Below are 25,266 nucleotides of genomic sequence, written 5' to 3'. Positions count from 1 at the left end.
ATCCAGATAAAACAGATAAATATCCAGATGAAACAGATAAATATCCAGATAAATATGCAGATAAATACGCAGATAAAACAGATAAATACGCACATAAAACAGATAAATATCCAGATAAATATGCAGATAAATATCCAGATAAATATCCAGTAAAACAGATAAATATCCAGATAAATATCCAGATAAATATGCAGATAAAACAGATAAATATCCAGATAAATATCCTGGATGAAACAGATAAACATCCAGATAAATATGCAGATAAATATGCAGATAAATATGCAGATAAAACAGACAAATATCCAGATAAATATCCAGATAAATACCCGGATAAATATGCAGATAAATATCCAGATAAACATGCAGATAAATATCCAGATAAAACAGATAAATATCCAGATAAAACAGATAAATATCCAGATAAAACAGATAAATATCCAGATAAATATGCAGATAAATATCCAAATAAATATGCAGATAAATATCTAGATAAATATCCAGATAAAACAGATAAATATCCAGATAAATATCCAGATAAACCGATAAATATCCAGATAAAACAGATAAATATATAGATAAATATACAGATAAATATCCAGGATAAAACAGATAAATATCCAGATAAAACAGATAACTATCCAGATAAATATCCAGATAAAACCGATAAATATCCAGATAAATATCCAGATAAATATCCAGATAAAACAGACAACTATACAGATAAATATACAGATAAATATGCAGATGAAACAGATAAATATCCAGATAAATATCCAGGATAAAACAGATAAACATCCAGATAAATATCAAGATAAAACAGACAAATATCCAGATAAAACAGATAAATATCCAGATAAATATCCAGATAAAACAGATAAATATCCAGATAAATATCCAGATAAAACAGACAAATATCCAGATAAAACAGATAAATATCCAGATAAATATCCAGATAAAACAGATAAATATCCAGACATACCGATAAATATCCAGATAAATATCCAGACAAACCGATAAATATCCAGATAAATATCCAGATATATATGCAGATAAATGTCCAGATAAAACAGATAAATATTCAGATAAATATCCAGACAAATATCCAGATAAATATCCAGGATAAATATGCAGATAAAACAGACAAATATCCAGATAAAACAGATAAATATCCAGATAAACCAGATAAATATCCAGATAAAAATGCAGATAAATACGCAGATAAAACAGATAAATACGCAGATAAAACAGATAAATATCCAGGATAAAAAATATAAATATCCAGATAAATATGCAGATAAATATCCAGATAAACATCCAGTAAAACAGATAAATATCCAGATAAATATCCAGATAAATATGCAGATAAAACAGATAAATATCCAGATAAATATCCAGGATAAAACAGATAAACATCCAGATAAATATGCAGATAAATATGCAGATAAATATCCAGATAAATATCCAGATAAATACCCGGATAAATATGCAGATAAATATCCAGATAAACATGCAGATAAATATCCAGATAAAACAGATAAATATCCAGATAAAACAGATAAATATCCAGATGAATATGCAGATAAATATCCAGATAAATATGCAGATAAATATGCAGATAAAACAGATAAATATCCAGATAAATATTCAGGATAAAACAGATAAACATCCAGATAAATATGCAGATAAATATGCAGATAAATATGCAGATAAATATGCAGATAAAACAGATAAATATCCAGATAAATATCCAGATAAATACCCGGATAAATATGCAGATAAATATCCAGATAAACATGCAGATAAATATCCAGATAAAACAGATAAATATCCAGATAAAACAGATAAATATCCAGATGAATATGCAGATAAATATCCAGATAAATATGTAGATAAATATCCAAATAAATATGCAGATAAATATCCAGATAAATATCCAGATAAAACAGATAAATAACCAGATAAAACAGATAAATATCCAGATAAATATCCAGATAAACCGATAAATATCCAGATAAAACAGATAAATATACAGATAAATATACAGATAAATATCCAGAATAAAACAGATAAATATCCAGATAAAACAGATAAATATCCAGATAAATATCCAGATAAACCAATAAATATCCAGATAAATATCCAGATAAAACAGATAAATATCCAGATAAAACAGATAAATATCCAGATAAATATCCAGATAAACCGATAAATATCCAGATAAATATCTAAATAAAACAGATAAATATGCAGATAAAACAGATAAATATCCAGATAAATATCCAGATAAAACAGATAAATATCCAGATAAATATCCAGACATACCGATAAATATCCAGATAAATATCCAGATAAAAATCCAGACAAACCGATAAATATCCAGATAAATATCCAGATATATATGCAGACAAATGTCCAGATAAAATAGATAAATATTCAGATAAATATCCAGACAAATATCCAGGACAAATATGCAGATAAAACAGATAAATATTCAGGATTAAACAGATAAACATCCAGATAAATATGCAGATAAATATGCAGATAAATATGCAGATAAAACAGATAAATATCCAGATAAATATCCAGATAAACATGCAGATAAATATCCATATAAAACAGATAAATATCCAGATAAAAAAGATAAATATCCAGATAAATATGCAGATAAATATGCAGATAAATATCCAAATAAATATGCAGATAAATATCCAGATAAATATCCAGATAAACCGATAAATATCCAAATAAATATCCAGATAAACCAATAAATATCCAGATAAATATCCAGATAAAACAGATAAATATCCAGATAAAACAGATAAATATCCAGATAAATATCCAGATAAACCGATAAATATCCAGATAAAACAGATAAATATCCAGATAAATACCCAGATAAATATCCAGGATAAAACAGATAAATATCCAGGTAAAACAGATAAATATCCAGATAAATATCGAGATAAATATGCAGATAAATATCCAGATAATTATCCAGATAAAATAGATAAATATTCAGATAAATATCCAGATAAACCGATAAATGTCCAGATAAATATCCAGATAAAAAAGATAAATATCCAGATGAATATCCAGATAAATATCCGGGATAAAACAGATAAATATCCAGATAAAACAGACAAATATCCAGATAAAACAGATAAATATCCAGATAAATATCCAGACATACCGATAAATATCCAGATAAATATCCAGATAAATATCCAGACAAACTGATAAATATCAGGCATGGCAACAGCAAATTTTGATTTCAGCTGAAAATGCTCGGTATACAATCTTCAGGGGGGGTCCAGGGGGGCGCAGGAGGTTTTCAGTAAAATAGAGGTGATTTAGAATGAAAAACATGCATAGAATTACAGAAGACTAGATTGTAATGAATAAGTTAATTTAATGAAAAGGTAACTTACTTTTTCTTCAATGTCTCACTACATTTAGTCCTACAATTTTTACAGTTCTATAGGTCTTTTAACACTATTTACACTGGAGTTCTACACTGGTCACAAAGTCACTTCTAATGTCACAGTTTCCTCTATGGCAGGGGTATTCAACTAAAATTCAAAGTGGTCCAGTCAGAGAAAATGTATTAAAGCAAAGGTCCAAAACATCATAAAGTCTGCCTTCAATTAGTGCGATATATGTTGATGTAACCTAGAAGTTTTATTAGCCTGTGCATGTAATCAATAGCTGACCATCAAATCAAATAAATTCAGTACGGTTCAAAAACATTTTGACATTTACTAACAAATGACTTTTGATATAACTGTACATCTTAAAATTAAGTGCAGAACTTGAAAAAATAATGAGTGAACAACCCAAACCAGCTTATATACATCTTTAACAATACCTAAATCTCAAAAAATGTAAACAATTGAACACTTTTACATTTTTTTCCCTGTCTTGTTACTCCCCTTATATCCCTGCTGCTTAATGGGAGAACTGAGGTGCAGTTTGCCCTGCCACTACTTTCTGAATTGTGTATTGTGGTCTGAATGGTGTCAGGGTTGTTCTCAAACACATTTGGAGCTCATTGGTCAGTCTGGAACCATATTCAGTTTTGTCATGTTTGTTATGTTCATAGTTGAGAAAGGTGCCTCCAGCTGGATGTTGAGCCAAACATGGTCAGCATGTGCAGGACTATTTCCCTCTGGGTGTCGCTATATTCATTTCCTTTTTTGTCTGTCTCTCACCTCTCAACTGTTTTCTGAATGCAGAGCTGTGATGTTTAGCAGCTGAATGCAGAGACTTCATTGGCTGAGTAGCGTCACGTGGGATGGCTGAACTCGTACGTAATTGGTCTGTGTGTTTCCTGAGCTGCTAACTAATGCCGTAAACACTAGTAAAGCTGTGCCGGTAAAACAGAAGCGACTGGTCAAATTTAAAATCCCGTTACAATTTACTGATTACAGGTCCGGTCCGTATAAGACAGCGTCTGGGTCCGGATCCGGACCGCAGTCCACCAGTTAGTGACCCCTGCTCTATGGAGTCAGCTGTGTCAGTTTTCTTTACATTTCCAGAACACTCTTTAAACACTATCAGGGATTCATTTTGCCCTGAGTCATGAGTCAAATACCCAGTGTTTTGTTAAATGACTCTAATGACTTTTCTCTCAAGCCAATTCCATCGAAACTTGTTTTTGACACTTTTATCTATTTCTAGCACCGATGACTCTTGATCTTTTGATAAAAACCTCACGATTCCACCGAAAACGATCCCAATAGCTCAAAATTCCAACACGAACATGCTGCCATGAATTGTAACAAAAGAATGCATCGAGCAATTTGATTGGTCCAATCATTGGCAGCTAACCAATTTCGACCAATCGCAAGGCCTTTTACAATGCAGCAGGAGCTAGACTGGTTCTCTTCGTCTGTTAAGCTGCGGGAGAAACGCCGAGCGCTTCTCAAAAATCGTGAGCAAGAGTAACAAAAACATACCTCACCCCCCCCTAAAATTTTCTCAACGGATTTGGACGATTCACAGAAATGATCAATTTGAAAATTAAAACGGCGGATTTCCGCGGAACGGCGGAAAATTGCCATGCCTGAAATATCCAGATAAATATCCAGATAAATATCCAGATAAACCGATAAATATCCAAATAAATATCCAGATAAACCGATAAATATCCAGATAAATATCCAGATAAATATCCAGATATATATGGAGATAAATGTCCAGATAAAACAGATAAATATCCAGATAAATATCCAGACAAATATCCAGATAAATATCCAGGATAAATATGCAGATGAAACAGACAAATATCCAGATAAAACAGATAAATATCCAGATAAAACAGATAAATATCCAGATAAATATCCAGATAAATATCCAGATAAATACGCAGATAAATATGCAGATAAAACATATAAATATCCAGGATAAAACAGATAAATATCCAGATGAATATGCAGATAAATATCCAGATAAATATGCAGATAAATATCCAGATAAATATGCAGATAAATATCCAGATAAAACAGATAAATATCCAGATAAATATCCAGATAAATATCCAGATAAATATGCAGATAAAACAGATAAATATCCAGATAAATATCCAGGATAAAACAGATAAACATCCAGATAAATATCTAGATAAATATGCAGATAAATTTGCAGATAAATATGCAGATAAAACAGATAAATATCCAGATAAATATCCAGATAAATACCCAGATAAATATGCAGATAAATATCCAGATAAACATGCAGATAAATATCCAGATAAAACAGATAAATATCCAGATAAATATGCAGATAAATATCCAGATAAATATGCAGATAAATATCCAAATATATATGCAGATAAATATCCAGGATAAAACAGATAAATATCCAGATAAATATGCAGATAAACATGCAGATAAATATCCAGATAAAACAGATAAATATCCAGATAAAACAGATAAATCTCCAACTTTAATCACTGTAACCAAAACGTTCTGTGTGAACAGAAAACAAACATTCAGGTGAAATGAGCCTTCAAAGAGGCAGCAGTTGATGAAAAACAACACCTGTTTCACCTGTTCTCAGGTGAGTCACATGAACTCTCAGTATTTCTGTCTAAAATGACTTTAACTCATCTTCATTTCTACTTTGAGAAGCTCAAAGTCGTCGCTTCAGAAAACCTGCTGAGCAGAAAACCTGACCCTGGTCCACAACGTTCTGGAGGAAAAATACCCAGTTTAATCTGTAACGCCAGCAACATGGCAGTAACACGCCAATAACATGACAGTAATATGCAAGTAACATGCCAGCTCCACGCCAGAAACACACCAGCTACACACCAATAACCCGGCAGTAACACGTCAGTAACATGCCAACTACACATTAGAAACACGCCAGCAAAATGCCAATAACACATCAGTAACATGCCAGCTACCAACCAGAAACATGCCATCTACATGCCAGCAACATGACAGCAACACGCCAGCTACATGCCAGTAACATGCCAGCTACATGCCAGACACACGCCAGCTATACGCCAGAAACATGTCAGCTACATGTCAGAAACACACAAGCTACACGCCAGAAACATGCCAGTTACACGTCAGCAACACACCATGAAACAGGAAGAGGCTCCACCTGGTGGAACAACCAGGAACTACAACTGATCTACATTTCCTGACATCATGGAGAGAAAACAGGTTTACGGCAGTAAATCCTACCATCTAGTACTACATCATACCATCGAGTATTACATTTACCCTCAAACACTACATTTACCCTCAAACACTACATTTACCCTCTAACACTACATTTACCCTCTAACACTACATTTACCCTCTAGTACTACATTTACCCTCTAGTACTACATTTACCCTCTAATACTACATTTACCCTCTAGTACTACATTTACCCTCTAACACTACATTTACCCTCTAGTACTACATTTACCCTCTAGTACTACATTTACCCTCTAGTACTACATTTACCCTCTAATACTACATTTACCCTCTAGTACTACATTTACCCTCTAACACTACATTTACCCTCTAGTACTACATTTACCCTCTAGTACTACATTTACCCTCTAGTACTACATTTTAATAACTTTAAAGTAGTAGTAAAGTAAAAGTGTGTACTACCAGTAAAATGATCTCCGATATTAAATGATCCCAACATTAATCAAAGTGGACCGAGAATCAGGCATCAGCACCTGAAACCAAACACACCTGAGCAGGTAACAGCAGCTCCCCTTTCCTCTGGGGAACAAACACAATATCTGATGACCTCCACTAGTCCCCCTCAGACCTCCACCGGTCCCCCTCAGACCTCCACCAGTCCCCCTCAGACCTCCACCAGTCCTCCTCAGACCTCCACCAGTCCTCCTCAGACCTCCACCAGTCCCCCTCAGACCTCCACCAGTCCCCCTCAGACCTCCACCAGTCCCCCTCAGACCTCCACCAGTCCTTCTCAGACCTCCACCAGTCCTCCTCAGACCTCCTTCATATCAAACCAATCACAACAATCCTGTCCTTCATTTCTTCTTCTAGGTTTTCATTCATTTCTTCAATTATTATTTAATAAAAACATAAAACCAGGAAGCATCAGGTCCACCACGTTGGTCTCCTCACCCTGGAGATGTTGAACATTTCTACTTTTACACTTTCTTCAAATTAACTCGGCTCTGTGATTTTTTTTAAAGGAAAACGTCGTTAACACCCACATCCACCCATCATCTATACACCTGTCCTCTGTAGGGGGTGGAGCCTATCACAAGGTCGCTGGAGAGGTAACAGTCTATCACAGGGCTACACATAGAGACAAACAATCACACTCACATTCACACGTACGGACAGTTTAGAATCACCAATTAACCTCAGCATGTTTCTGAACTGTGGGAGGAAGCTGGAGAACCTGGAGAAAACCCACACATGTACAGGAGAACATGGAGACTCCATGCAGAAAGAAACCTGGGAAGGCCGGGATGTGAACCGGGGATCTTCTAGCTGCAAGGCAAAAGTGCAAACCACTGATCACTGTGCCGCCCTCATCCAGAAACATGCTGAAATTAGTAGAAATTAGTAATTCTAAATTATCTGTAGGTGTGATTGTTTGTCTCTATGTGTAGCCCTGTGATAGGTTGTTACCTGTCCAGGTGAACCTGTTTTATTATGTTTCTTCTGGTTAATCGTCTGTTTCTGACTCTTTTCTCCAACACTTATTTTATTTTATATCTGTTGCTTCATTAATCGCTTCTAATCACACCTGATCAGTCTGAAAGGTTCCTTATCAATAAGTGTGACGTCAGTACTGAATCTGTCCAGGTGGTCGCTCTGTCTGCAGCCTTCCGATTGGCTGTTGGACTGCAGGTGTTAAACTGACTCTGTATCCCGCAGAGCTCCCTGCCAGGCTCCGTCCTGCTGCCCTCCACTCTGCCTGTCAGGATGTCGGGGGACAAACACGACAAACACAGCGGGGTTCCCGCCGCCGAACCTGGCCCAAACCCCGCCCCGACACCGCCCTCCACCGGCTAGTAGACCGAGTCAAAGCGCCGCGGAGCCGCCACCGAGGACTGTGGCCCAGTTCAGCGCCTGCTACACGGAGCCCAGCACCGAACACACCGAATCCTCGGAAACTTCAGCCTCACACCCCGCCCGCTGCCCGCTTACCTGAGGCCGGGAGCGCGGCGCGACCCGGGCTGCCTCCACGAACAAGTCCCGGAGAGCGGGGAGGAGACGAAACTTTATCCGGAGCTCAGGTCCTCCGACGGGGCGAGGAAGGGAGGGCGGGAGGGAGGGAGGGAGAGCGGAGAGAGGCCGGCAGCAGCGCTGAGGTCCGACCGCGGAGACTGGAGGTCCGGCTGAAGCAGCGCAGGCAGCGGGCGGCGGCAGGAGAAGCAGCCGGCTGAGACGCTCCGTCCGTTGGCAGAGAATCCGCTGAGAGCCGCTCGGAGAAAGTTAGCTGCCCTGCTCAGCTGTCGCCATCTTTACCCGTGGGGCATGACGGGTAATCCTCAGGAATCCCAGCCCCCCGCACACCCCGCTCACGTCCTGCGTGATGACGTCACATCGCTCGATCTGCGACTGCGCGGTTTAACAATGACACTGAGCCACGTGATCGAGTTTTTTCAAAAGACTGAAGAAAATGATAAATATGTTTTGTATTAAATATATTTTATTCATTTAATTTCATTTGCTGAAGTTATTGAATATTTAAATCTATTTAATCTCACCTGGAAAACATACATCTGTTAATTTGAACATGAAATATTTGGAAAAAATGTTCCAAAATGAGCTAAAAAAATCGAAAATGACTTAAAATTTCTCTTACGAGCTAAAAATTGTCAGAAATGAGTCAAAATTTGTCTAATATGAGCTGAAAATTGTCCAAAATGAGTTAAAATTGGTCTAATATGAGCTAAAAATGTCAAAAATTAGTCCAATTTAGTCTAATAAGAGCTAAAAATTGTCCAAAATTTCCATTTTTAGAATTTCTACAAAAAGTTTAACTCAACTCTGTGACTTTTCCAAATAAAAGTCACAGAATCGTGGCTTTAAAACCTGCTGGTGGGTTTTAAAGGCATGTTTTACTTTGAAAAGTGACAATAATGAGTTAAAATTTGTCTAATATGAGCTAAAAATTGTCCAAAATAAGTTCAAGTGTCTCCATTTTAAAAAAAAAGAAAAGTTCATTTCCTCCCAGTTTAAAAATGATGACACAGGAAAACTAAATCCAAAAGTGTCAAATTCACAAAAATGCAAGAGAATAAACAAAAATCCACATTAAATAAAATCACATTAAGAAAATGAACAGAATGTCTTAATGTTAAAAAAAGAAAAATATATTAAGAAGTCATTAAAATCTAAACAAATACAGAATAAACAGAAACAGAACAGTTCTATCTTTAATAACGAAATACCTGTGGAACCTCCTGTAGAAATAATAAAACACGTTCTATCAGTGGAACCTCCTGTAGATATATTAAAACATGTTCTAATCAGTGGAACCTCCTGTAGGAGTAAAACATGTTCTAATCAGTGGAACCTCCTGTAGAAATAATAAAACACGTTCTAATCAGTGGAACCTCCTGTAGAAATAATAAAACACATTCTAATCAGTGGAAACTTCTGTAGGAATAAAACACGTTCTAATCAGTGGAACCTCCTGTAGAACCTGACCCTGGTTCTGGTTTGTATTTTATGTGGTTTATTGCGGCTGAATGTTGGTTCTAGGAAGTCATATTTACCTGCTGACTGTAAGTACAGGAACCATTCTGAGCAGAACAGCAGAACGTTCTTCGGTTCTACAGGTCCATTTAACAGACGTTCTTCTAAAGGTAGAAACAGCAGCAGGAGGGAGGAAACTGCCTACAGGTTACATGTCCCCTGTTCTGATTGGTCACCTGTCCAGGTGAATCTGAGGAGCAATGATGTCATCAGACGCTAACGAGCTGCTAACATTCAGTCCTGATTAACAGGAACTAGCTCTGGGATGTGATGCTGTTGCTAAGCAACCACAGCATCAGCTGTCAGTCAGCTGCTTGTTGTTTTTATTTATTTTATTTTTACAGATGTTTTATCTTCATATCATAACTGACATCTATTTTTTTGTCTGCATTTATTCTCATTGTTTAACTCCACAAAAGAGGTGTAAACATTATATGAGATTGATGCATATTTTAGTCTTGCAGCCAAATATTTTAATATTTAGTGCATGTGTGTGACCATCACCAGCCCTCCCTGAAAGCTAAGCAGACATTCTTTATTAGAATTCCCTATTATGAGCCAGGGAGGGCAGTGCTACACCTCAGTGATGTGTGGGGGAAACAAAGACTGGACAGGACGAACAGGACGAACAGGGATAGAAATTAACAGGCGGTGCTGTTGCAATTAAAGATTGTAAGGTGGTGTGTTATTCCCAACTACTAACTGCCCATCAATAAAACAGAAAAAAAAACAAAAAACAAAACAAAAAAAACACAAAAGAAAAAGAGATTCAATAAATAAATAATTAAACAAACGGTACTGAGCACCATAATTGTGGATGTCTTGATAAAATAGAATAGAATAGAATAGAATAGAATAGAATAGAATAGAATAGAATAGAATAGAATAGAATAGAATAGAATAGAAGAGGATACTAGTGAAGGAGAGAATGAGTTTAGGGTAGAGACTCTGGAGAGATTTTCAGCACATTCTGGTGGGTCCCATCATTCGCTGAAATGGGACTCGACAGTAGCTGGCGAGACCTGATCAAACATGCAAGTGTGAAGAACCCCGAAGCCCAGAACAGCAATCACAGCAAGGCAGGGCCAAGCCAACAGGGCACCCCTCCCCCCGGGCTGTAGGAGCCACAGGGCGGCGCCCCCAGAGAGCCACCAGGGCCACCGTGAACGACGCTGACCCGGAGAACAAGAGGGAGCAGCTACCACCACCCCCAGCGCGCCCAGACCGACCCAGGCGGCCCGGGGCACGAGGACCCACCCGCCACCCAAACCCCAACCCCGCCCACCCCAGTCCTCACCAAACCCCCCAACCCCACCCCCTCCCCCACCCCCGAGGGGGCCAACGGCCCCACGCAGCCAGGAAGCCAGACACAGGGGCCGAGCGGCCCACCGAAGGGGCGGCAACCAGCCCATCACAAAGCAGGCCGCCACCGGGAGCCGGTCAGAGGAAATCGGAGTCGGGACCCGATGCGAGTCCAGAGGGTAGAAATGGACAGTGTGGTGGGGCCCGGCAACGCCAACAGGGAGGCACCCCGCATACCCGCCGCACCAGGCCCCAGGTGACCGCAGTACACCCAGGGCCCCCACTCCCCGCAATGCGCCCTGACAACCCACCAGGACAGAGCCACCACATGCCACCAGCCCGCAGTACAGCCACAGCGCCCACCAGGACGGCCAGTCCAGCCCCCGCAGCCCACCAAGAGCCACCGCACCAGCCCGGACCCGTCGGGCACGCAGGAGAACCCCCCCAGGCCACAGCCCCCAGGTCCCGGGGACCCCCCAGCCACAGCAACAGGGATGATGGTCCACCCCCGCCACCCCATAGCCATAAGTACACCGACATCTATTTTTAACTTTATTCTAGTTGACATTTTTCTTCCTTTTATTAATTTTCTCTTATTGGTGACAAACAGATAAATTTATTTGATGTTTATCACATTGTTATTTTATTTTGACATTTTCTCCTAAGAGGATCTTCCTGTTATTCAGTCAGTTGCTGTGTGTGTTGGCATTCAAACGTCTCAGCTGTCTGCAGGTGGAAAGTGGAGATCCTTATGGAGCTGAGCTCACCTGTCTGCAGGTGTAAACTGCTGCAGAAACACATCAGAAAGCAGCCAGAACACGGGCCAGATCACATGACGGCGTTCTGCAGGTTCTCGTGTTCCTGCAGGCGGACAGACGAAGACAATGTCCAGCTGCTCCGAACAATGCCGATCCCCCCCCCCCCCGCCTCTGCTGAGGAATGGGAGGAATGGGAGCAATGGGAAGAACCCAGCAGCTGCTGGTGTCTCTCGGCTGCAGCAAGAACCAGAAACACTCCATCATTAGGTTCTGTCAGGTTCTATGAACCAGAACCAGACCAGAACAAACCCTCACTACACATTTTGAAGGAACATTTCAAAGTTCTTCTCCACAAACCAGATGAGAGGTTCTGGTTCTGTTGATATTCAAGGTTCTAATGCTGTTCACGGTTCTGTTGCTGTTCACGGTTCTGTTGATGTTCATGGTTCTGCTCCTCTGTTTGTGTCTTGGTGCTTCTGAGCTGATCGAGGTTCTCCGAGCTCTTTGGAACATTTGAAAGCAGCAGTTTGTTCCACGTGAGGACGAGTCTGAACCTGCTGGGACGAGAACCCATCTAGAGAAGGATCTGATCGGCCGCCGCTCGGCCTGCTGGGAGCTGAAGAACATAGAACAGCAGAACATAGAAAACAGAACATAGAACAGCAGATCAGATTACTGCAGAACATAGAACAGCAGAACAAACACGAACAGAACATTGAACAGCAGAACATAGAACAACAGAGCATAGAAGAGGAGAACATAGAACAACAGAACATAGAACAGGAGAACACAGAACAGCAGAACATAGAACAGGAGAACATAGAACAGGAGAACATAGAACAACAGAACATAGAACAGCAGATAAGAGAACTGCAGAACAGAACAGCAGAACAAACAAGAACAGAACATAGAACAACAGCACATAGAACAGGAGAACATAGAACAACAGAACAGAACTGGAGAATATAGAACAACAGAACATAGAACAGCAGATCAGAGAACAGCAGATCAGAGAACTGCAGAACAGAACAGCAGAACAAACAAGAACAGAACATAGAACAACAGCACATAGAACAGGAGAACATAGAACAACAGAACATAGAACAGGATAATATAGAACAGCACAACATAGAACAGCAGAACATAGAACGACAGAACAAACAACAGCAGAACATAGAAAAGCAGAACAAACCACAACAGAACAAACAACAGAACATAGAACGGGAGAACATAGAACAACAGAACATAGAACAGGAGAACATAGAACAACAGAACATAGAACAGGAGAACAGAGGACCGCAGCAGGTCAGAGAACAACAGCAGGGGTCTACTCAAGAACATTCAACCCTGCTTCTATAAGAACCAACAGAACCATCTACTCTGACATTCTAAAGGTCCCACTGTCAGAGTTCCGCTGGTTGTGTATGGACTCAGACTTGTCCCGGTACCGGTTTGTTCTGGTTGGTTCTGTTCCTGGAACGTTCTGACTCTGGAACATGCAGAACCCTGTCAGACTAAACAAAGGTTCTGTTGCAGTTTAAAGCTAGAACATGTAAAACCCTATCAGATTAAATAAAGGTTCTGCTGCAATTTAGAGGTGGAACATGTAGAACCCTGTCAGACTAAACAAAGGTTCTGTTGCAATTTAGAGGTGAAACATGTAGAACCCTGTCAGACTAAACAAAGGTTCTGCTGCAGTTTAAAGCTAGAACATGTAAAACCCCATCAGACTAAACAAAGGTTCTGTTGCAATTTAGAGGTGAAACATGTAGAACCCCATCAGATTAAACAAAGGTTCTGCTGCAGTTTAGAGGTGGAACATGTAGAACCCTGTCAGACTAAACAAAGGTTCTGTTGCAGTTTAAAGCTAGAACATATAGAACCCTGTCAGACTAAACAAAGGTTCTGCATCAGCTGGTGTTTGGATCCAATCAACACCTGCAGCTGAGCGGCTCGGCTCCGCCTCCTCAGAGGAGGGAGGTTCTACCGGAGTAAAAACAGCGGAGTGATGAACAGACGGAACATTCAGGAGCTCCAGGCAGAGAAGGTAGGAACCATTCTGTGTCTGTGTTCTGAGCAGAACCTTTAGATATCTGCAGCTGACGGTGTTCTGTGTTTGTGTAACAGAAGCTTCAGTTATTTTAAGGAGACGTTTGTTGGAGTTATAAATCATCAGCTGAGAACAGGAGAACAGGAGAACAGGAACTATTTCAGAAACTAGCTGAAGCTCGGAGTGACGATCAATCAATCACAGGATTTAAGAAAAAGAAATGGTGCAAAAAATAAAAAATAAATAAATAAATAGCACCAAAATATAAGCACATAAACAATTAAAAAATGTTGAAAATAATTACAAATAAACCAAAAACTGTAAAAATAAAATTAAATACTGATGTATTCAAATATAAACAAAATAAAAAGTTAAATTCTTAAACTAAACAAAACCAAAAAATAAAAACATTAATAATAATAAATGTGAAAGTCAAATAAAATAAAACTTTAAAATGTAAAATTAAAAAAACCTAAAACGTACAGTAATAAAAAATAAACAAAACCAAAAACGTACAAAACATTTAAAATAAAATCAAAAACTGGAATAAAATCACATTTTAAGAAGGAAAAAAGCAAAAAGAATTCATCAAACATGGAACGGACAAAGGTTTTAAATAAAATAAAGTTAATAAAAATTCATAAAGTCCATGTTCCCCGAAGAACGTCCAGCAGAAGAAGCTGTGAAGATTTTATCAGAACCACCAGAAGGATCCTCCTGGAGACGTTCTCTCAGGATTCTGCTCAGAACATCCTCCCCCCCAGAGCATTATGGGAGTTTAGCAGCAGCGGTCACCATGACAATGACTTCTGAGGAAGTTCATGACCTCCGACCAGAACCCAGAGTTCCTCCTTAGTCCTTAAAGAACCTCTAAAAGGTTCTGCTACAGCCTCTCTGTGAGGAACAGTTTCTGGTTCCACTCTGACCTCCTGCTGGTTCTCGACGTTCTGCTCGAAGTTTTCTTGTGTTGTTCCAACCTCGGTTCCCTCGTTATACATCCCACCTGCGTCCACGGCAACCAGCCTCCTCCTCTGTTGCCATCGCAGCAGCTGCTACCTGCAGGGGGGGTTTGTTCTCCTTGAACAGAACTGAGAACCGCTGAGAACCTTTTTATTCATCACCTGCTCGTACAAACGACTGTTCTCCATAGAACCTTATGAAGAACGTTCTGTAAAAACAGGAGATAAAATCAGAACGTCCTAAATTATAAAAAGTAGAGACTGAAGTGCAGAACTTCCTCCTGAGTCTCTTGATGTTCTCCTCCATGTTCTACTAAATGTTCTCCTTTATGTTCTCCTTCATGTTCTCCTTAATGTTCTACTTCACATTCTCCTCCATGTTCTACTTCATGTTCTCCTTGACATTCTCCTTCATGTTCTCTTTCTTGTTCTTCTCCAAGTTCTACTCCATGTTCTACTAAATGTTCTCCGTCATGTTCTCCTCCATGTTCTCCTTCACGTTCTCCTACATGTTCTCTTCCTTGTTCTCCTCCATGTTCTGCATCATGTTCTCCTTCATATTCTCCTTAATGTTCTTCACGTTCTCCTTCATGTTCTTTTGAGTTCTCCGTCATGTTTTCCTCCATGTTCTCTTCCATGTTGTCCTCAGTGGTCTCCTGCATGTTCTCCTCCATGTTCTACTAAATGTTTTACTCCATGTTCTCCTTCATAACCCTAATAATCCTTCAGAAGATCCAGAACAGACAGAACACCTAGAACATCCAGAACATCTCGAACATCTAGAACAGACTGAACATCCAGAAAATCTAGAACATCCAGAACAGACAGAACAGAGAGAACACCCAGAACAGAACCTCCAGAACCTCCAGAACATGTAGAAAATCCAGAACAGACAGAACATCTAGAACATGTAGACCTTCCAGAAGCCCAGCCTCCAACAGCTGGCTGGTGAGTAGATCTCTGATAGTGAGGAATAGAACATGTAGAACATGTAGAACCTCCAGCCTCCAGCAGCTCTACCCGGTGGAGCTGCAGCGTTAAATCGACCACCTGTTGCTTCCTCTCAGAGACACACTCGCCTCATTCTTGTGTTTGTGCAGGAACTGAAGCGTGTGCTCTGGTATGTCAGACACACGGATCGGATCAGGCATGTCGCGTCCTGTCCACCTCCGTCGCTGTAATCTCTGGAAAAATGATCCTGCCTTGTTTCCTGGCAGCCCAGAGACCGGGCTGAGAGTCCGACCGACGGCGACCGGGAGGAAGTCCAGAGCTCCGGCAGGTAAGACCGGTCACATGACCTCCGCTCCAGCTGCTCCAGCTGCTCGGTCCATTTACGGCCTTTGGTCTATTTCTCACAACTTCAGCTGCATCTGCTGAACTCTGACTGCATATTCTGCTGCACGGTGGCCTGAAGGAACGTTTAGTGAGGAACCGATCCACAACACTCCTGTAAACAGAGAGGATCCTACTGAAAACAGAGAGGAACCTGCTGAAAACAGAGAAAAAACTACTGAAAACAGAGAGGAACCTACTGAAAACAGAGAGAAAACTACTGAAAACAGAGAGAAAACTACTGAAAACAGAGAGGAACCTACTGAAAACAGAGAGAAAACTACTGAAAACAGAGAGGAACCTACTGAAAACAGAGGAAACTACTGAAAACAGACAAAAACTACTGAAAACAGAAAGAAAACTACTGAAAACAGAGAGAAAACTACTGAAAACAGAGAGAAAACTACTGAAAACAGAGAGGAACCTACTGAAAACAGAGGAAACTACTGAAAACAGACAAAAACTACTGAAAACTGAGGGAAAACTACTGAAAACAGAAAGAAAACTACTGAAAACAGAGAGGAAACTACTGAAAACAGAGAAAAAAAACTACCAAAACATAGAGAGAACTATTGAAGAACAAAAACAAAAACTACATAAAACCGACCACAAAATGAACGGAGAGCTGCGGAAAAGGATTTAACCTGAAACAACAAAGACGTCGCAGTGAAGACATTGCAGTAAAGACATTGCAGTAAATGCGTCACAGTGAAAATGTTTCAGTCACGATGTCGCAGTAAATGCATCGCAGTAAATGTGTCGCAGTGAAGGCGTTGTAGTATATGCATTGCAGTAAAGATGTTGTAGTAAATGCGTTGCAGTAAAGACATTGCAGTAAATGCGTTGCAGTGAAGACGTTGCAGTAAAGACATCGCAGTAAATGCGTTGCAGTGAAGATGTTGCAGTAAATGTGTTGCAGTTAAAACATCGCAGTGAAGACATTGCAGTAAATGCGTTGCAGTGAAGATGTAGCAAATGCGTTGCAGTGAAGACGTTGCAGTAAATACGTTGCAGTAAAGATGTTGCAGTAACTGCGTCGCAGTGAAGACGTTGCAGTAAATGCGTCGCAGTGAAGACGTTGCAGTAAAGATGTTGCAGTTAAGACATCGTAGTTAAGACATTGCAGTAAAGACATCGAAGTAAAGATGTCACAGTAAATGCATCACAGTAAAGACATCGCAGTGCGTCACAGTAAAGACGTTGCAGTAAATGCGTCGCAGGTCGAGCTGCGTCTCAGCTGTCAGAGCTGATCTAAGTGCAGCTTCTTGTGTTTCAGGTCGTCGTTCTGCTGCAGCCAACATGTTGCCGCTCAGAGCTGCAGTCGTCCTGCTGCTGAGCCTCATCGTCTCTACCTGCACAGGTGAAGGTAGGTCACATGATCACTCTGCACCAACCACAGCCCAGCCTGCTAACAGCTGAGTCATGCTCCAGCAGCTGAGTCATCGTTTAATGTGTTTCTGTTTAGAACTGATTAAATATGAAGTTTTAATGTTTGAACACAAAGAGACGAAACTCTGTATCAGAAACAACCAAAAACATTCCTAATCAATAACAATAATCAATAACAATAATCAATATCTCATCTCAATGTTGTTATAAACAGCTGATCAGAAAAATGTAAAAAGTGAAAGTTTTGACAGTTTTTCTCTCCAATCAGCTCGTGTTTCCTCCATCTCCTGCCAATCAGAGAGCAGCAAACTCAGCTGATCAAACATCCTGATCAGCGTCTGATTCAGGATCAATGCAGTAACCATGACGACAGCTGATGATGTAACTGCAGATCAATAATTCATCTGTTCATGACACTCCTGAGACTGTAAAGAAGAAATTAAAAAGAACTAAAAATAAATAAATAAATATTAGAATGAAATAATTACAGTTAAATGATCAAAACGTTCATCTAACGTCAGAGGAACCAGTTTGTCTACAGTTCCTCTAACAGAACCGTCGCAGTTAAACCGTCTGGTGGTTCTTGTGGGCCGCTGGACGCTGCTGTGGACTGAGCGCGCAGAGAGCGCTGCTATTGTTGTCTAATCCCAGCCAGCTGTTAGGTATCTCCGTTGTCTCGGATGACTCTCGGCTCCTCCCAGCTGTTCTGTTATCTGAGACGGCGTTTGTTTCCGAGGTTCTCCTGTTTGTTCTGCAGCAGATTCAGTCTTCAGGTTTCTGCTGCCTTCAGGTCTCAGCTGTCAGGAAGCGTCTCTGGTTGGATGTCGGCTCTGACCTCTGACGTGATGTCAGACCTTCAGACGGTTTGTTCCTCAGGGTTCCTCTGAAAACAGCTGATCGGTTCTGAGTCTTTAGTAGAACTGAGACCAAGTGAAGCCATTAGCATGACGAGCTAACGCCTATCTTCTTCAACCCTCTGAGCCCCACCAGGTTCTCCACCAGGTTTTCCATCAGGTTCTCCACTTCACTGTGGTTCATTTTTAATCTGGAGTCAACATGAAGAAGGAGAGAATCAGCGATGTCTCCTCAGACTTCTGTGGAGGTTCTCAGTCATCAGGTTCTGGTGATGGTAGGAGCTCCAGGAGAAACCAGCTGAAGGTTCTGGATGTTTCTTTAAACGTTTCTAGAAACGTCTTCACCTCCGGTTGGTTTCTCCTGAAGCTCCTAAGATCTCCTCATTCTGTAGATGGTTTTTATCTCCATGTTTCCTGACTTCTCCTCTCTACTCTGCTCCTCATCAGTAGATGTTCCTCCATGCTGGATGGATCTCCAACTACTGTTCCTCTGTTCTCTGTTTCTGCTGCATTTATTATATTCTCTGGGGAAACACTGCCTGCAGTTCAACCTGGAACTTTCTGAATGTTTTGGTCTCAGCTGAGTCAGTTCAGGAGAACCAGAACCAGGAGGAGGTTCTGGTTTCATAGAACCAGAACCAGGAGGAGGTTCTGGTTTTATAGAACCTGCAGTAAACATTTTATTTGTGTAGAAGTCTGAGACAAGAACATTAAATTGATTTTCTTGATTTTCAGATTTGGGTTTTCCTGAACATCATGTGATGACCGTTGGAAATCTGCTGATTCTTTCAGTTCCTGCTGTCTGATGAACTGATTGATTTTAGGATCTTTAAACGGGTTCAGAGTTAAACTGATCCTCTGGTGGGATTGATTGATTAGCATATGGAGTGAAGGTAGCAGCACATTAAACACCTGAGGCTCCGCCCACCTGACACACCTGGCCGTCTGATTGAACAGAACTTTACTCATTCTTCAGGTCACAACAAAGCAAAGTTCATCAATAAACAGCTTTAGGATCAGACCGATCAATAAGTGATCAAACTGCAGGTGAGTCCTCACCTGAGACACACCTGACCGTCTGCTGTTCCTGCAGGAGGAGACTGCAGCTGTGACATCAGCAACAGCCGCTGCGACGAGTTCGGAGTCTGCAGGTGAGAGAGACAATCAATCAATCAATCAATGCACAGCTGCATGTAAAATGATCCAACCTCCTGATGTTTCTGACATTCTGTCTAAATGAGCAACATTCCAGCTGCAGGCGCCTGAATCAGAGGAGAACAGTTAGTTTATTGGATATAAAACCAAAGCAGAAATCAACATTTAATTCAGAATCCATCCACAATTTAAACTTTTTACTGATAGCAGGTTTCAGAACAATCCTCACCCTATGAGGCTGTATCTTCAGCTATGAGGCTGTATCTTCAGCTGCTATGAGGCTGTATCTTCAGCTATGAGGTTGTATCTTCAGCTGCTATGAGGCTGTATCTTCAGCTCCTATGAGGCTGTATCTTCAGCTCCTATGAGGCTGTATCTTCAGCAGCCTTTAGCTCCAATGACCTGCTGTAGACGAAGGTATCGTCTCCAACAAGCTTCTGGCAGCTCCTTGGGAGTTTCAGTTTCCTCGTGGGCGATGGTCTCCAGCTCAGCGATGTTCTCAGGTCTATGTGCTGCAGCAGCTTTCTTCAGATCCACCACAGGTTCTCCACTGGGTTTCAGTCTGGAGGTTGTGATGTCCACTCTAGAACCTTCCAGGCGTTCTTCTCTAACCAGCCTTTGTTGGTTCTGATGTGTGTTTGGGGTCGTTGTCTCGCTGGAACGTCCAATTAAGTCCAAGCTTCAACTTCTTCACGGACTGAGGGACGTTCTTGTCCTGAACATCCTGGTACTTCCTGAATCCATGGTGACTTCAATACGTTGGAGATTCCTTGTTCCATTAGAAGCAGAACACCCCCACAGCATCCCAGATCCACCACCATGCTCCACAGTAAGCAGGGTGTTCTTCTCCTCGTTCTTCTTCCCAGACATTCCTTTGATCCATAGAACCAAAGAGCTCTAGTTTGGTCTCATCAGTCCATAGAACCGTCTCCCAGAACTTCTGTGGCTTTGATAGGTTGCTTCTAGCAGACTGGAGACCATTGTTCTTGTGGTGTGTCTTCAGAAGCGGTGTCCGTTTAGGGGATCTGGCATTAAGCCCTTCAGCATGGACTGTGTCCAAAGAAACATCAGCTCCTCTTCCAGCCAGGTCTTCCTGCAGGTCCTTGGCAGTAAGCCGAGGGTTCTGGTCCATCTGTCTCCAGGAATCTTGATGTCTCCGATAGCTTCTTTTTTCCACCAGGACCATGCAGTGTAGCCACAGTAGCGGTGGCTTTGAACTTACCAATGATGCTTCCAACAGAGTCTCTGGGAACATTCTAGAGCTTGGAGATCTTCTTGGACCCATTTCCTTTCTGATGCAAAGCAACTATCTCCTCTCTAGACTTCAGGACATCTCTCTGGTCTGAACCATGGTGCTACTAGAGGCGTATGGGGAGGACTGACCCAAAATGTCCCCATTTTATAGACATGAGTATTCCTCAATGTCCAGCATGTGTCCCCATTGGATTCTCCTCCAGATGTAGACATACAGGTGGATGGATTAGAGTTGGACTGCAGGGATCTGGATTCACCAACGTTGGTTATAGGGGGACCATCATTCTGCAACCTGCTGGATGTCTTCTTCAAACTCACCCGTTTACACTGAGCTCACCTGTTGGGGGAATTTTAACTCTGTCTTCATGTCTTCATGTCTCCTCCATGTCTTCATGTCTTCATGTCTCCTTCATGTCTTCATGTCTTCATGTCTCCTTCATGTCTTCATGTCTCCTCCATGTGTTCTTCATGTCTTCATGTCTCCTCCATGTCTTCATGTCTCCCTGTCTCCTTCATGTCTTCATGTCTCCTCCATGTCTTCATGTCTCCTTCATATCTTCATGTCTTCATGTCTCCTTCAAATCTTCATGTCTTCATGTCTCCTTCATGTCTTCATGTCTCCTTCAAGTCTTCATGTCTCCTTGTCTCCTTCATGTCTCCTCCATGTCTTCATGTCATCATATCTCCTCCATGTTTTCATGTCTCCTCCATGTCTTCATGTCTCCTCCATGTTTTCATGTCTCCTCCATGTCTTTTTGTCTTCATGTCTCCTTGTCTATTTCTGTCCAGGTGTGACCCCGGCTGGGACGGAGAGCGTTGCAACCGCTGCGTTCCGACGCCGGGTTGCGTCCACGGTTCCTGCGACCAGCCATGGCAGTGTGTGTGCACGTCGGGGTGGGCGGGGCGGTTCTGTGATAGAGGTGAGACGTCACCTGAAGCTTCACGCTCTGATTGATCGAGTCCTGAAGTGAAACCTGAAACCATCGTTGTGTTGTTCAGATCTGAGCGTCTGCTCGCGGCTGCAGCCGTGTCACAACGGCGCCACCTGTGTGATGGAGGACAGCGGAGACTTCACCTGTCTCTGTCCTGAAGGTTTCCATGGTCCAACCTGCCAGAGGAGGGCGGGGCCTTGTTACCTGAACAGGTGAGATCAGGAACAGTCCTGCTCTTCTCTTTGATTTCCCACTAAGGTCCAGATCTTAAAGCTTTATGATTTTTCAGTTTAATCTGTGGCTGCCTGCTAACTTAGCTGCTAGCCGTTAGCATAGCATTAGCCTCTGTGGAAGCAGCTGATTGGTGGAAATGTTTCTGCTTCTTGTTCAGTAAAAACATGTTTTGGTGCTACAGATAGCGTTAACCGCAGGCTAAGAGGCACAGCTAACCTCTCAGTGTTAGCATTAGCTTAGCACCATCAGGTGAGTTATTCAGGTTTAGTAATTCACTTCAACCAGCTGCTAGCTGGAGCTGCTAGCTAAAGTCTCCTAATGTGTAAACAACTGCTGTGATTTGCTGCTGCTGTGATGTGTAAACCAATCAGAGAAGGCAGTGGGTGTGGCTGAGTGACAGCAGACAGAGACAAAGGAGAACCTTTTATTTATTTATTAATAATCGAGCCCTGATCTGGTTCTTTCTGTGTTGTATGTTCTTCATATGTTCTATGTTCTATCTATGTTGTATGTTCTATGTTGTATGTTCTATTTTTATTGTATGTTCTATCTTTATTGTATGTTCTATCTATATTGTATGTTCTATCTGTGTTGTATGTTCTTTATATGTTGTGTGTTCTTTCTATGTTGTATGTTCTTCCTATGTTATATGTTCTTTCTGTGTTGTATGTTCTATATATGTTGTATGTTCTAGCTATGTGGTATGTTCTATCTATGTTGTATGTTTTTGCTATGTTGTATGTTCTATCGTTATTGTATGCTCTATCCATGTTGTATGTTCTTTCTATGTTGCATGTTCAATCTATGTTGTAGGTTCTTTCCATGTTGTATGTTCTTTCTATGTTGCATGTTCAATCTATGTTGTAGGTTCTTTCTATGTTGTATGTTCTTCCTATGTTGTATGTTCTATCTATGTGATATGTTCTTCCTATGTTGCATGTTCTATCTATGTGGTATGTTCTATGTTGTATGTTTTTGCTATCTTGTATGTTCTTCCTATGTTGTATGTTCTTTCTGTGTTGTATGTTCTATCTATGTTGCATGTTCTTTCTATGTTGTATGTTCTATCTATGTTGCATGTTCTATCTATGTTGCATGTTCTTTCTATGTTGTATGTTCTATGTTGTATGCTCTATCTGTGTTGTATGTTCTATCTATGTTGTATGTTCTTTTTGTGTTGTGTGTTCTTTCTGTGTTGTATGTTCTTTCTGCATTGTATGTTCTTCCTATGTTGTATGTTCTATGTTGTATGTTCGATCTATGTTGTATGTTTTTGCTATGTTGTATGTTCTTCTAATGTTGTATGTTCTATGTTTTAGGTCTGCGTGTAAAAATGGTGGTCAGTGTGAGGACGCTGACGGCTTTGCGTCAGAGCTGACGTGTCGCTGCCTCGCCGGCTTCACGGGTCGGCGCTGTGAGGTCGATGTGGATGACTGTGCGATGAAACCGTGTGCTAACGGCGCCACCTGCCTGGACGGCGTGAACCGTTTCTCATGCGTGTGCCCGGCCGGCTTCAGCGGACGTTTCTGCTCCGTGAACCTGGACGACTGCGCCAGCCGGCCATGTCTGAACGCCGGCCGCTGCCTGGATGGCGCCGGAGGCTTCCGCTGCGTCTGCCGGCCTGGTTTCAGCGGCGCCGCCTGCGAGACGCCGTGGAGGAGCCGCGAGAGCCGGACCACGCTGGACTGGGCTGGAGGTGGGACGAGGAGTGCCGCCATCACTAGCGGGGGCGGGAACAGCAGTCGTCATGGCGACAGGCTGCTGAAGGTGACGGTGAGCGAACGCGGCGGCTGCGGCCCGTCGGAGCCACAGCTCATCGTCCTGCTGGTGCTGGCGGCCACCACACTGGGCGCTGTGGCGCTGACTGCCACCCTCGTGCTGCAGGGTCACTGCAGGAACTGTGGACACGCCCCCCGCTGGTCATCACTGACATCATCACGGCGCAGCAGGCGGCGAGCGCAGGAACGTCATATCAGCTTCCTGAATGCAGCAGAACTGGAGAAGAAGAAACTCAATGTGGTTTAGGCCAATCAGCACGCACCTGAACTGTGACATCATCACAGTGACATCACAGACTTATTACCCATAATGCCTCTCGGCTCAGAAGACCGTGCAGCTGAAACTTCATTAATCAATAACCGATCAATAAACTCCAATAACCTTCTGATAACACGTTTAAAGAGCTGCAGATTTAACTTTACATCAGAACCTCAAAGTGAAAACATGATGTCAGACGTTTAAAAGAACCTGACTGGTCTGAGTCAAGCCCTAGACATGCCCCCTGATGATGTCACAGCAGTTCCAGCTGTTCTATTTTTGGTTCCAAACTTTCATCATTTTCTCTTTTTTTACAGTCAAGAATAAAATAAAGAATATAATAAAAAGCAATAAAATTAAAATGTGACGATAACTACATCACTTTAAAACATTTTTTAAAAATAAGATGAAGAGTCGAGGAATTATTAGGTTAAAAAAGTTTTGAAAATTCAAATAAAAAATTTTGTTTAAGTAATGGAATCATTTAAAATTATTTAAAAAATGTAAAATGCAAAAAATTTGAAGTAAAAAATCACATGAAAATTTTAAAAAGTCAAAACATTTAAATAAAACAAAATGAAAAATAGAATGTTGAAGAAAAATTTGAAAAATATACTTTTTTTAAAAAAGACTTGTATTATTTTATCATTTAAGAACAATAAATCCTGTTTTCATGTAGATGGACCTTAAATTATACCTCCAGTAGATGTTTGTGCCGTGGCTGTTTCTGTAAATATGATGCTTATTTATTGTGTCGTGTAAATAAAAGTATAAAACTGTCAGACTTCTTCCTCACATTAAATGAAACCAGAAG

At 41.1% G+C, this 25,266-nt stretch overlaps 2 protein-coding genes across 5 annotated transcripts in view; one reads left to right on the top strand and one right to left on the bottom strand.

Annotated features, from left to right (window-relative positions):
* The window catches only part of tjap1 (tight junction associated protein 1 (peripheral)), a 35,548-nt gene extending 26,487 nt beyond the window's left edge, over window positions 1-9,061 (bottom strand). Inside the window, exon 1 of one of the 4 annotated variants that reach the window (XM_055018870.1) lies at window positions 8,640-9,061. The gene's annotated coding sequence lies outside the window, so the exon portion shown is untranslated. The remainder of the gene's footprint in view (window positions 1-8,639) is intronic. The other 3 variants (XM_055018868.1, XM_055018869.1, XM_023263347.3) reach the window with 3 other exon arrangements.
* A 6,594-nt stretch (window positions 9,062-15,655) lies between these two features.
* On the top strand, window positions 15,656-25,234 carry dlk2 (delta-like 2 homolog (Drosophila)). The gene is made up of 6 exons (XM_023263344.3): window positions 15,656-16,544; window positions 17,874-17,963; window positions 19,934-19,991; window positions 22,039-22,169; window positions 22,249-22,393; window positions 23,735-25,234. The coding sequence occupies exons 1-6, from the start codon at window positions 16,388-16,390 to the stop codon at window positions 24,438-24,440; spliced, it is 1,287 nt and encodes a 428-aa protein (XP_023119112.2). The 5' UTR covers window positions 15,656-16,387; the 3' UTR covers window positions 24,441-25,234.
* The last annotated feature ends 32 nt before the right edge of the window (window positions 25,235-25,266 follow it).

The sequence above is a fragment of the Amphiprion ocellaris genome, chromosome 16 (assembly GCF_022539595.1).
Source record: "Amphiprion ocellaris isolate individual 3 ecotype Okinawa chromosome 16, ASM2253959v1, whole genome shotgun sequence".
Classification (NCBI taxonomy): domain Eukaryota; kingdom Metazoa; phylum Chordata; class Actinopteri; family Pomacentridae; genus Amphiprion; species Amphiprion ocellaris.
Note: the sequence above shows the minus strand (reverse complement) of the source record. Positions and strands in the feature narration are given on the sequence as shown.